The sequence below is a fragment of the Heterocephalus glaber genome, unplaced genomic scaffold (genome assembly GCF_053883595.1).
Source record: "Heterocephalus glaber isolate CG9 unplaced genomic scaffold, H.glaber_assembly_v1.0 deba00001504, whole genome shotgun sequence".
Lineage (NCBI taxonomy): Eukaryota > Metazoa > Chordata > Mammalia > Rodentia > Bathyergidae > Heterocephalus > Heterocephalus glaber.
The window spans coordinates 71,198,275-71,211,996 of NW_028258324.1; the positions used below are offsets into that span (position 1 = coordinate 71,198,275).

The 13,722-nt window shown below is 41.7% G+C and overlaps 1 protein-coding gene and 1 pseudogene across 8 annotated transcripts in view; both read left to right on the plus strand.

Annotated features, from left to right (window-relative positions):
- LOC147825434 (RNA-binding protein 7 pseudogene) overlaps window positions 1-4,610 on the plus strand; it is a 30,241-nt pseudogene extending 25,631 nt beyond the window's left edge. The window contains exon 2 of the transcript XR_015441062.1: window positions 3,932-4,610. The product of XR_015441062.1 is annotated as an RNA-binding protein 7 pseudogene (transcript). The remainder of the gene's footprint in view (window positions 1-3,931) is intronic.
- Window positions 1-13,722, plus strand: part of Mcf2l2 (MCF.2 cell line derived transforming sequence-like 2) — a 237,566-nt gene that overhangs the window by 28,740 nt on the left and 195,104 nt on the right. For all 7 annotated transcript variants that reach the window (XM_004834923.3, XM_021256429.2, XM_004834925.4 and 4 more), the window contains exon 2: window positions 13,334-13,417. In XM_004834923.3, the coding sequence (XP_004834980.2) occupies window positions 13,334-13,417 (84 nt within the window). The remainder of the gene's footprint in view (window positions 1-13,333; window positions 13,418-13,722) is intronic.

The window sequence follows — 13,722 nt, forward strand, 5'->3', positions numbered from 1 at the left end:
GTGGTTTTACCACCTGCCTCACAAGTACAAGGTCCCAAGTTTGATCCCCGGTACCAAAAAAAACCCAAAAAAACAAAAAACAAAGGAAGAGAGGCTTTATTTAGGCTCACAGTTTCCAGTTGGTTCACTCTATGCTTGGCTTGCTCTAAGGCAGAAATGGCATGGTGGAAGGATGTGACAGAGGACAGCTACTCAACCCTTGGCAGCCAGGAACAGAGAGGGAGGAGAGGAGCCAAGGACAAGAATACACTCTTGCAAGTCAAGTTTTCCGTGATCTACCTCTTTGGACCAGGCTCCACCTTCCAGCAGCATATTTAGCTATGAATTCATTAATGGATTAATCCACGGATGAGCATAGTGCCTCCATGATGCAGTCACCTTCCAAATGCCCCACCTCTGAATTTGTGTTTTGGGGAACATTTTAGGTCAAAACCATACCAGACTATATGTATATCATCATTGATTTAACCAATCCCCTATTAATGGACATTTGTGATGGAATAAATGATAATAAACATCTTAGTACCCACTTATTTTGTGTTAATTTTATCTTAGGTTAAATTCTTAGATATGGAATTTCTTCATTTAAAAGGCTGCCTATTTAATGTTTTGACAGATATTTCTAAATAATAAACAGATTCTACCAATTTATACTTCTACCCACAGAAGATCTGCCTGTACTCTTGCCAACCCTATATGTTATTAATATTCAAAATAATTGCTAATCCATTGGGCAGAGAAGAGCTCATTTTGTTTTAATACGCCTTTCATTATTAGTGAGGTTCTGTGATTTGAAAGTATATGTCCAAAATTCATACGCTGAAACCTAACTCCCAAGATCATGACACTAGAAGGTGGGACCTCTAGAAGGTGGTTAAGTCGTAGGGCATCAGTCTTGTGAAAGGCATTACTGCCCTTATAATATAAGCCTAGAGAGCTACCTGTCTACTGTCCTGCCTTGTGCGCATAGTGTTCATCCTTTTTGCCTTCTGCCATGTGAGGGTGCAGCAAGAAGCCACCATCTTGGAAGCAGAGAGCAGCCCTCACCAGACACTGAATTTTCTGGACTTCCCAGCCTCTAAAGCTTTAAGGAATGTATCTCTATCATTTATAAATTACTCACTCTAAGATAGAAGAACAGACAAGAAGGACATGAGGTTAAATGTGAATATATGTATATATATATATATCATATTCATTGGCTATATTTCTTCTGTGAATTATCTGTTTTAGGGCATATTGTATTAGTTTCCTGAGGCTTCTATAACAAATTACTACAAACTTGATGGCTTATAACAACAGAAATTTATTTTTTTCAGTCTTTGGGACCAGAAGACCAAAATCAAGGTGCTGGCAGGGCCACTTTCCACAGGCTCAGGGAGATCAGTTTCTTGTCTTTTCTGAACTTCTGGTGTCTCTCAGCTTATGTCACCGGTGATGATTGGCTCTTTCATTCCTTCATCTGTGCCCATCCTCACATAGTCATCTCTGTCTCTTCCGCTTCTCAATCCAATCTCTCTTCTCATTCATCACATTATACCATATTACATTGCTTGACTCATAACACTACATCTAGCCAGTAGACTTTTCTGAGTCCATGGCTGGGAGTGGGCTGAGAATGGAGGGTACAGACATTAGAGGGACAGCTCTAGGAGTGGAAAGGGCTTGCTTGAGATCTGCTGGAAGGAAAGGTAAGCAGAGTCTCAAGCCTGGGTTGCTTTATTTCCCAGGGTGCTAACCCTAAAATCACCATAGAAGGAAATGTTAGACCAAAAAGTTTACACCATCTAGGTCCTAGTTTCAAGAATAATTTTTTTCTTTTCTGGAATTTTTATTTTTAATTTTTAAGTACATGTTTGCAGTACACAGTGATTACATTCATTGTAGGTACTTGGTACATGTGCATAATCAAGAATTCTTTGTATACATATAGATGATTATTTTATTGAATGGCAAGAGAAGACCAGTAGACAACCCAAAAACTTTTTTCCTCTGAGCTTTTCATAGCCATGGGAGAGAACCAAGAATATTCTAGGACAGTGATGGCAAACCAAACCTTTTAGAGCTTTCAATGATACGAACAGCCCTCTGTGGCATACATGCCATTGGTTCACCACCACTGGTCTAGGAGTTGGAATTCAGTGGGTGCTTGCCTCTAGGTTGAATCAGAAGCATTAGGAGAACTTGTTAGAAACGCAGAATCTCTGGCCCAACCCAGGCTCACTGGATCAGAATCTACATTATTAAAAGCGCAGGCAATATGAGAAGCTCTGTTATGGGACAGTACTTATTTTTAAAATAAATCTTATTTTATTCCATTTCCTCCCCAATCCCCCTCCCCTCCTATGTTTCCATTTTTTCTTTCTATTTTCACTTTTTTTCTTGTCCCTTCCTTTCTAGGAGAGTACTTCTTAAACTGCAGGTGGAACACTTTGAAATCTAATGTTAAAACAGAAGGGCCTTTCCTGAGAAATTAGGCATTTTCATAGACTTTCTTGATCTCTTCTCAGGCCTTGATTACTTTTTATTTGGAAGTGACTTTTGCCAATAAAGGGGTTATGGAAGGTTATAGAAATGGCCAGAGTGCCATTTCCAATTATTAAGGGAAGCTCTTTGCATAATATGTTAGTCAACTTTCTGTTACTATAAGAAAATAACTCAGATAATCAATTTATAAAGAGGAAAAGTTTATTTTGGCTAACAGTTCTGAAGGATTCAGTCCATGGCCAATTGGCCCCATTACTTTGGGCCTGTAGCAAAGCAGCACCTCATGGTGGCTGTCATGTGGAGGAGTGTGCTGTTTGCCTCATGGGGGAATATGAATAAGCAGAAGAGGAGGAGGGGCTCGGTTTCACTGTTCCCTTTGAGGGCATGCTCCCGATGACTGGAAATCTCACTAGCCCCACCTCCCCAGTAGAGCTAAGCTGGGACTAAACCTCTGTCCCATGAGTCTTTGAGACATTTAAGATCCAAACAATAGCCCATGGAAACTTCTACTTCGGCCTTAGTGGAGTGCTTGTCTCATACAAGGTTACAATGTGAAGTATCAGCAGAAATTAAGAAGCTTTTAAAAAGTATCAAATTTGTCTGTAATTTTTTTTAAAAAGGAGAAAAAGGATTTGGACAAGTACTCAAAAACCACATGCACCTAATGCTATCCTCCCAGTTCTCAAATCATTCTTATATAGGCTCCCCTCCAAGATTTACAGAGCCTGTGGCAAGGGTACAAAGAAGGACCCACATACCACTGTTAAATAAAAACTTTTAGTATATTTTATGTATTCATATATATCTTATTTATATATTTTCACATAGACTGTTGTCCTACTTTGATAAACATACTCTCATAAAAAGTTAAAATATATGGGGCCAGGGATTTAGCTCAGTGGTTTCGCTGCCTGCTGTGCAAGTGCAAAGACCCAAGTTTGATCCCTGGTACCAAAAAACCACCAAAACAAACAAACAAATGAGCAAATTAAAATATATTTAAAGCTATGATTTCTATATGATTGAAAAATTTAAAAAGTCAAGATGACTAAATTGAATTATTGCCCATGTCTAAGTATTGTTGATGGGTCAGTGATACTTGAATGAGCAGTGTATGTATCTGCAGTCCATAAGTCATTAGTTAGCCCTTAAAATATATTTTTGGCCTTCATGTCAGCAAAATCATTATGTCATTATTAAGTGACATTTTCTCATGATTTGAGCTCTGGTGAGAAAGTGATCTAAAGTAGCTGTGACCTAAGAAAAATGTAATCATGTTTAATGAGTTTTGAGTATGAGTGGATCATAAATTAGAAGAGAAAGAAAAGAATGTTGCTGCTTGGTACTACTGGGCAAGATACTACATTCTGTAAGAATCTACAGCATTCATGCCCCAAAAGAAGTATCTGACAAGTTGACTAATTTGTCTTTTCTCTTACCTAAGCGCTTCCGCTGCTCAAATCCTCCCTGTCCTCTGAAGCAGAGTGTGTCTCCGAGGTCAGCAGTAACACAGCCCACAATCCATCATAGCACTCGGATGTGATTGCCTTTTCTTTGGAGGACCTAGACCAAGAGGCGTTGACTATCTCTGTGGGGCTGAGCAGCCTTGGGGAGTAGACGTTCATGGCAACCATGCGCCCTGCTGTACTGAGCTATGGATCCTGAGTGACAGAGGCACCTGTTCATGTGCTTATGGGAGGGAGGCTGTGATATATGGAGCCTTCAAGTGCAGGGCGTGGGTCAGAAATCACGAGGAAACTTTCTGGGAGATGAAAGCGATCCATATCTTGATCCGCCACATGGTTACATCACTGTACATATTGGTCAGAATTCATCATGTTGTGTACTTAGGATTGGTACATTCCATTGAATGTAAATTATACCTCAATAAAGTATTGTTTATATAAAAATAAAGACTACCAGGTTACACTTTTCATTTTATGTATGTGAACAAAGGACCTCTAACTCTTCAACATATGTAGCTCCAGCTCTTTAACACAACTGTGTGATATAATCTCATATACACACATGCATATGCACAAATGCACCATGTGCTTTCTTTTTTTTTTTTTTAAACCTGACTGCAATGATTTTTCTGTCCTTGACATATCCTAAATCATTTTCTGTGGACTTTATAATTTATAATTATTGCTTCCATTTATTCATTCTTATAAATAATAGTACTGTCTAAGTTGTTGCATATAAAGTTTTTATTATAGTCTTATAATACATCTTTAGATATAGAACAAATGGATAAATGAGTCTGAATATTTAAATGACCATGTGTTGTAGTGGTGAAGATGTTGAACTGTAGAGTTAAGAACAGGCTGGGTTTCTCACCTTAGCCCACATTCGGCACTTAGCAGCTCATTAGAGCTTCAGCCCACGACGTGTCCACTGACATCTGCCCAAAGCCCTTTGCTAGATGCAGAAGATAAAATCACTTAAGGGGATAAAACAAAAAAGGACTAATTATACTCCTTTCCTGAAACTTATCAACTTCAAGACATGAAGCCTTGATAAAGAAATGGAAGATATAAAGAAGATGCACATGGACATTTAAGAAATGAAAAATACAATAACTAAAATAAAAATCTTAATAAATGTATACAATGACAAAATGAATGAACACAAGGAAAGAAATCAGTGAACTAGAAGACAGAGAAATAGAAATTAACACAATGGGAACAACAGAGAAAATAATTGGATCAAAAATATAAGCAAAAATCTAAGCAGCCCTTCAGGGATCTGTGAGAAGATTGTTACATATGACCATGTTCATGTGATTAGAGTTGCATGAGAAGAGAAAAAAGGCAAGCTAGAAAAGTATTTGAATAAGTAAGTCTCAAAATATACAAATTTGACAAGACACACGAACTTACATAGTCAGAAGCTAAACACAGTGCAAATGGAATAAACCCAAAGAAATCCATGCAAAAATATCATAATTGAATCTCTAAGAGCTAAAGGTCAGAAAGAAATATGTAAAGCAACCAGAGAAGAAAAATAACTTACCAATGGGGAAAGGCAATTAAAATAACAAATGTCTCTTCAGAAACTATGGAGCCTAGAAATAAATAGCACAGTACTGAAAGTAAAGGAACTATAAGCGGTGAAAATATCCTTCAAAAAATGAAAAATAAATCAAGATATTTTCAGACAAAGAAAAATTAAGAAAATTTCCTGCCACCAATTTTATCATAAGAGAATGGCCCAAATAGCTTCTATGTAGAGAGGAAAAAATATAAAATAAAAAGCTTTGACTGTTAAAGAAAACAAAAGAACACATTAAAAATGAATATATACCATAAAAAAAAAAAAGAACAGGCTGGGTTCAAGTTTAGGCTCTGCAGGTCCTTGGACAAACTACTTCAAGCCTAGGTCAATGTCACCCTCAGAGTTCTCTTCAGGGCTCAGTGATTATCATTATATATATATGTATTATATATATTATATATATATGCAGTGTTTCGTATAGAATCAAGCACGTGGGTGCTCAATAATCACTGGGTAAAATACTGTAAAACTGCTTTCTAAACAAACACAGCCTACCTCATTCCCTGAGGGTACACAGAAGTGCTGTTTTCCGAAATAACATCAGCCCTGAGTGTTAGAATCCCAATTATTATATGGATAAAATGAAATACAGATTGAGTATCACTTATCTGAAAGGCTTAGAACTAGAAGTGTTTCAAATTTTGTATTTTTTCAGCTTTAGGAATATTTCTATATAGCTAGTGAGGTATCTTGTGGATGGGACCCAAATCTAATCATAAAATTCATATATTTTCATATATACCTTATACACATAGCCTCAGGATAATTATAATTACATTTAATTAATTAATTGTTTGTTTGTTTGTTTGTTTGTTTTTGCAGTACTGGTGATTGATCCCAGGGCCTTTGTACTGAGCTATATCCCCAGTCCATTTTTTAAAAATGTTTTACTTTAAGACAAGGTCTTCCCAGGCTGGGACAAGTGTGTGATACTCCCACCTCAGCCTCTCAGGGTGCTGGGATTACAGTTGTGTGCCACCATGCCTTGCTTATATAACATTTTTAGTAATTTTATGCATGAAACAGTCATGCTAGTGTCAGATAGGTGTTCAAAATATTTTGGATTTTGGGAGTAAGAATGCCCATCCTGAATTCTATTGCTGTTTTTTTAATTACATTAGCTGACTCCTAGGAAGTTGGGTGTTATTTAGTGGTTTGTGTTGTTTTGTTTTGTTTTGTTTTGTGGTGTTTTTTTTGTTCTGTTTTGGTTTTTTTGGTACCAGAGATTGAACTTGGGACCTTACGCTTGCAAGGCAGGTGGTGGAACCACTGAGCTAAATCCCCAGCCCTGTTTAGGTTTTTAAATCTTTCAAAATTTTCCTAAAAATATATTGGCCTGCTTTTTGAATGCCTTTTCTCCATTGTTGATTCATGGACAAGACTGCAGTACTGACATGTCACGGGGCAGGTTAAGCATAGGTTTTTTCTTTTTTTTTCCTTAAATTCTTTTATTGGTACATTTTAGGTATATAATACATTTACATTTATCATTGGGTGCTTGTACCTGAACATGATATATCTTGGTTCTTATTTTTTCCCCCATTACCTGTGTGCCCTTCACCCCCTCCACCCTTCCCTGTTTACATAGATTTCATTTCCATTTTTTTTTCTTTTCTCATAATTTTTCCTTTCCCTTCTTTCCTTTCCCCTTCCCTTCCCACCACCCCTACCCCTTTGGACCTTTTCTTCCTATTTCAAATTATCAGTTATTCATTTTAATCCTTATTTACACTTTCAGTTTCTCACACTAGAGAAACTATTCAGTATTTACACGTGTGTATCCTATTTGTTTCACTTAAGAGTATGGCCTCAATATGCATCCATTTAGCTATAAATGTCTCTAGTTTGTTCTTTATGGCTGAGTAGTACTCCATTTTATTAAGAAACGCATCTTCTTTATCCAGTTTCCAGTTGGTGGGCACTTGGGCTGTTTCCAAGCTTTAGCTATTACAAAGTGTGCCTCTATAAACATGGGTGCACATATATCACTGTGGTATGATTCTTTTAATTCTTTTGGGAAGATCCCCAGCAGGGGAATAGCTGTGTCAAATGGGACCTCTAGTCCTAGTTCTTTGAGGTATCTCCATACTGATTTCCACAGTGGTTGCACCAGTCTGCACTCCCACCAACAATGGAGAAGGATTCCTTTCTCCCCACACCCCCGCCAGCATTTGTTACTGGTTGATTTCTTGATAGCAGCCATTCTTTCTGGGGTGAGGTGGAATCTGAATGTTGTTTTCATCTGCATCTCTCGAATGACCAGTGATGCTGAACATTTTTTCATATATTTATTTGCCGCTTTGACTTCTTTGTCTGAGAAATGTCTGTTCATTTCAGATGCCCATTTTTGAATTGGGTCTTTGAATGTGGGGGGTCTGATTTTTTTTTCAGTTCTTTATATATTCTTGATAGTAGTCCTTTGTCAAAGGTACAGCTGCTAAAATTTTTTTTCCCACATTGTAGATTGTCTCTTAGCTCTGTTGGTGGTTTCTCTTGCAGTGCAGAAGCTTTTTAATAGGATGAGATCCCAGTTGTTGATTCTTTGTGCAAGTTGCCATGCTACTGAGGTTTTGTTCGTAAAGTCTTTTCCTATGCCAATGTCTTCAAGAGTTCTACCTAACTTATCTTCCAGTAAGTTTAGTGTTTCTGCCTTAATATTTAGATCTTTAATCCACTTCGATCTTAGTTTAGTACATGGTGATAGGTATGGGTCTAGTTTTAATCTTTGGCAGGTTGAAATCCAGTTTTTCCAACACCATTTATTAAATAGGCTATCTTTCCTCCAATGAGGATGGTTGGCTCCTTTGTCAAAGATGAGGTGGCTAGTATGTCTGGAGTTGTTTCTGCATCTTCTAATCTATTCCACTGATCCTCAGGTCTGTTTCTTTGCCAGTACCATGCTGTTTTTATCACAGTAGCTTTGTAGTATAGTTTCAAGTTGGGGATTGTGGTAACCCCAGCCATGTCTCTGTTGCGTAGAATTGCTTTTGCTATTCTAGGTCTCTTCTGGTTCCAAATGAATTTTTGGGTTTTTTTCTCTAGTTCTATGAAGTATATTGTTGGAATTTCAATCGGCATTGCATTAAATCTATATAGTAGTTTTGGAAGTATGGCCATTTTCACTATATTGGCTCTTCCTACCCAGGAACAAGGGATATCTTTCCATTTTCTTATATCCTCTTCGATCTCCTTTTTCAGAGTGCTGTAGTTTTCTGTGTAGAGGTCTTTTGCTTCCTTTGTTAGATTGACTCCTAGATATTTCTTTTTTTTGGATGCTATTGTAAAAGGAATTATTTCCTTAATTTCTCTCTCAGTGAGTCTGTTATTTATGTGTAAGAAGGCTGTTGTTTTTTGAGTGCTGACCTTGTATCCAGCTACTCTACTGAATCTGTCAAGTCTAGAAGTCTCTTGGTGGAGTTTTTTGGGTCTTCTATGTAAAGTATCATATCATCAGCAAATGATGACAGTTTTACTTCTTCCTTTCCTATCTTTATTCCTTTTATTTCTTTCTCTTTTCTAATTGCTGTGGCTAATGTTTCCAGAACTATATTGAACAGGAGTGGGAATAGTGGGTATCCTTGCCTTGTTCCTGATTTTAGCATGAAAGTTTTCAGTTTTTGACCATTTAGTATGATGTTGGCTGTTGGTTTTTCATAGATAGCCTTAATCAGGTTGAGATAAAGACCTTCTATTCCAATTTTCTGTAGGGTTTTTTTTTGTTTGTTTGTTTGTTTTTTTTATCATGAATGGGTGTTGGATTTTGTCGAAAGGCTAAACTTCTTGACATGGCCCATGAGACGGAGACGCGTGCCCGCTGGGTGGCTTTCCTCTGAGCCCTCGGGTCTGCAGACGCTTCCTGGGCAGTCAACTCCCTGTGGCTGTGGGCAGCGAGGGCCCGGCTGCCTGGAGGAGGTCACTTTGTGGAGGGTGCTTCCCTGTCCTGCCACCCGGCCTAATTAAACCAGCTGCTCTGCAGAGTGTGCCTGCCGGGCCTGGCTCCCAGCGGGGCTGCAGGCGCCAGTGTTGCTAACAGCCGGAGAGGTGTGTGGTTCAGTGGCCGTTGTTACAGATGCAGCTGAGACCTGGTTGGCTGCCTGGCAGACCCTCCCACGGCTCCGCCGCCTGATTGGCTGCGCCGAGCTGTGACGCCGCTCCAGGCCTCATTTAATCAGCTCCCGCATTGTGCCTCACCCCCACCGTACTGGTGCCCTTTAAATCGCAAAGTGACAAGCGTGTCAGAACAGCAAGAGTGGGAGGCTAAGGGAGCCCACGTTACTCTCTCAGACTGGACAGTGGGGTGTACAGGGGTGCCTTTGCTGCCTGCAGCTGGATTCCCTTGGGACATGTAGGCCATTTATTTCATCACCCATGAGGCTGGGGACTGTGTAGCCTTTGAGATCTTTTCTGCACTTCTGGAATCAGAGGCCCAGGGTCGAAGTCCCGCTTCTGTGTATTTACCAGGGATAGAAAAGAGGCGGGCTTTTCCCTAGTGTATTTGTAACTTTGCCCAGAGGAGAAATTGGGTTGAAATTGAGTTGTCTCTTCCCTTTGCCTCGAGTGGGTTACCCAGGGACAAGTTTCTCCCTAATGCACATGCACCAGAAGTGGCAAGGAGCAAGTGGGAAGCCTGTGCATAGGACCAGGAGGCCATGGCAGATGTGCACCAGGCGCCTGACCCTTGCTGGGTCATCACTGGCTGTGTCCAGCTGTCCCCGAGAGAAGGAAGCATGGCTTCCCAAGGGAGGATAAGGATGCAAGAGTGGACTAGCTGACAAAAAGGCCTGTGTGGCTCTGAAGCCAGCCCCTTCCCACTGCAGCGGGCCTGGCCTTGTGTCTCCTGCTACTCAGCACAACCTCACTGCTCGAGGCAGAGCTGAACCTGCCCCTCCCCCTGTAGGCCCACAGGACCAGGCTTCCCTGAATACTGGGGCATCTGCAGCCATCTCTGAGTCAGAGGCTGAGTGCAGAGCCTCCTGATCCACTGAAGTGGGGCCAGCTCGGGTCATGTGGCACCTTGGCTGGGAAGGCCTCAAAGATAACTACGTCACTCCCAGGCTGGGCCAAGCGCTCTCAGCAACACCTGGGCCAAAGCTGCACCAGCTCATTTCTATTCTCAGAACAAGTCATGGCTTTGGGGTCATGAGGTAACCACACAGGGCTGTGAGAGAGGTCCGGGCCAACCAGATTCCCAGGATGAGGGGCGCTGGTCACCTCTTGGGCCTGGGAGGAGCTGTGTATCCCAGGGCAGGGGCCTGAGACCTCGGTCACTTAGGGTCCACTTCGAGTCAGCGAGACCCACACTCCACACTTGGTTTGTTGTCACCACAGGCAGGTTCAGAATCTCTCTGGGTCTCCATTTCTTCATTCAGAAAATAAGATCGGTGGGAAGATGGTGGGCTCAGCTTGTTTCTCTTGTCTCTGTCAGATCTTACATCTTTAAGATGCTTGATTGGATTTAAAGCACACCTCAGATACTGAGGCATAGGAACAGTGAATCACACTTTAGGATTCCCCCCACCCGGAGTTCATCATCTCATATACATGCACCCTCAGAAATGGGAAAATAACAACCAAGCTCCATTTGTGAGTATGCCACTTCCTAGACCCTGGGAGAGTATGTTCTTCAGTATGTAACTTCCGTTTCTGTTGACATTCTCAATGTTCTTGTCCACTTCTATTTTATATTTTATTATGGAAAGTTTGAAACATGCAGAAGAATTATATAATGAACCTTCATGGACTCAAAGCCATGCTTCAATACTATCCACATCTTGTCAGTGTTGTTTCATCTGCCCTCCCTTACGCCATGCGTACTGTTGGCAGAGGGGAGGGCTGGAGTATTTTAAATCAAAATATCGGTGTCATTACTTTGTGTGTCTAAGAGAAATATCCCTCTTTTTAAACATGTAGCTACAATGCCATTTTTATACCCTCCCATATTAATAGTGAGGAAGGAGTTCTTTGAATTCTGGTGAACTCAGGACAGAAGGGGTTTAGAGTAAAGGAGCTCTGGTCTTACAAGATTTTCAGAAAGAAATATGAGAATGCTTGTCTGTTCTCTGATCAGAGGAATGGATATAACTAGTATTCATCTACTGAGCACAGACTGTGTACATCTCCATAAACATCATCTCCTTTAGCCTTCGCACCAAAGCTGAGCAGGGAAGCTAAGATTCTCAGAGGAGCTTCCCAAATGTTACTTTCCAATCCATCAATAGTACACTGTCTGCCCGGTGAGTGTGAGGAGGCCAATGCAGGAGCATGGTGGGTTCAAGGCAAGCCTGGGCAATGTATGAAGCAAGGCCCTATCTTAAAAACAACAGGCAGGGTGTGGTGACACAACCTGTAATCCTGTAGCCCCAGCACTCTAGGAGGCTGAGGCAGGAGGATTGAAAAGTTCCAGCCTAGCCTGAGCAATTCAATGACTTGTGAAACACTGTCTCAAAATAAAAAGAAAAAGGGCTGGGAATGTAGCTCAGTGCAAAGGCCTGGATTCATTCCCAGGGCTGCACATGCACACACACACACACACACACACACACACACACACACACACACACACACATGTTACAGCTCTGTACTGAGTCAGTAGGAAATCTTTTCTATTTAGCATCAGCACAGAAGGCTGTTCCATCCATGTCTTGATCTAAACAGATGTTTAACTTCTATAGAAACAATAACCAGCTCATTCTTTAAGAGTCCCTGGGCGGCGAGGGGCGGGGGGGATGCTTTCTTTCCCAGCTAATGCATTCCAGGCAGTCTTCCTCTTTCTCTTTAACCCCGTTTCCCCAGTGGACATAGAGTGGACCCCTGAGTTACCAAAGTGCAGCTTTCCGGGGTGGCTGCAGAGATGATGCTCCTTGAGTAGTGACAACCAGTTACAATCGTCTCTTGGGGTGCGGGGCAGCGGCACCGCCCACGGCTCCCAGTCAGCCCTGCGTCCAGGAGAGCAGACACCGACTCTACAGTGTGCTGTGTGCTGCTCCACGGTGTGAGGGAGGTTAGGTGTGTGAAGTGCGTCTTGACAGTGTTTTGACAAACTGTCCATGGTAGTTGAGGGACAGCTGCAGATGCCTATCACGGGGCATGTAAGTCACTCCTTAGGGTTAGCAGATATTCATAGATTTATACTTGAAGGGTTTGAATTTTTGCTTTGGAAACCTGTAAACTTTTATTCAGTAGGGGGAATCTTTACATAGCAACACGGGCCTGTACCTCCTTAAACATGTGGCAGTAACGGAGGGAGAAAGAAATAGAGGAAAGGAGGGAGGAAGGGAGTGGGAGAGGAAGGGAAATAAAAACCAAAAAGCTCCCATAAACCTCAAGTTGGCTTTATGACCGCGCTTGGGAAGTCGTGCCTGTGTTGAGAATGTGTGCAGAACGTCCTTCCGCATACCCCACAGAGTGGGCGGTCTGGGATGTGAGACATCTGGTGGGCCTAAACTTCAGGCCATCCTTCACTTGTCCTGCCCAAAATCCTGGGTGGGACCCTAGTCCTGTGCTTCTGTGTTCATATATATAAGCGTCACGGCACGGGCGGGGATGTAGCTCAGCGGTGCAGTGCCTGCCTGGCAAGCACGAGGCCCTGAGTTGGATCCCAGGTACAAAAAACAAATACACACACCACGCACCTGGACTTGACCCTACACCTCGGGAAGCGAGTTTAGTATACCTGCATTATAGCCCAATAAGTCCCAGTTTTCCCTTGTAATGGAACCTTGCTTTTCTCTTTTGAATGTCTCTTTTTAATTGACAACGCTTCAACCTAATTTGTGTTTCATTCACACAGATGAAATCATGCAACAGGAAGTCAGGCCCTTGGTGGCAGCGGATATAATAGAACAACTTCACAGACAATTTGCCATTCTTTCAGGTAAGGGGTAAACTCATTTGCATTTCCACATTTTGCCGGGGTTCCTTCCGGGAGGGCTTCTGGGCTTTGATGAGCATTATGCCCAACCTCACTCGCCCCTCAAACCTCATCTGGGCCAGAATGGGGTGAAGATGCACGGCCGGAGAAGGGTGGGGTCTCCTGGATGCTGTTCCCTTTGCTTTGGGGTGCATCAGGTCTTCCCCAAATGAGTGCCTTACTCTGAGGCTGTGAAGAACAGAGCTGGAAAGATCTGAAGAAAAACAACTAATGACCTCAGTGGGCGCCGTGCCATTCTGCCACTGTTT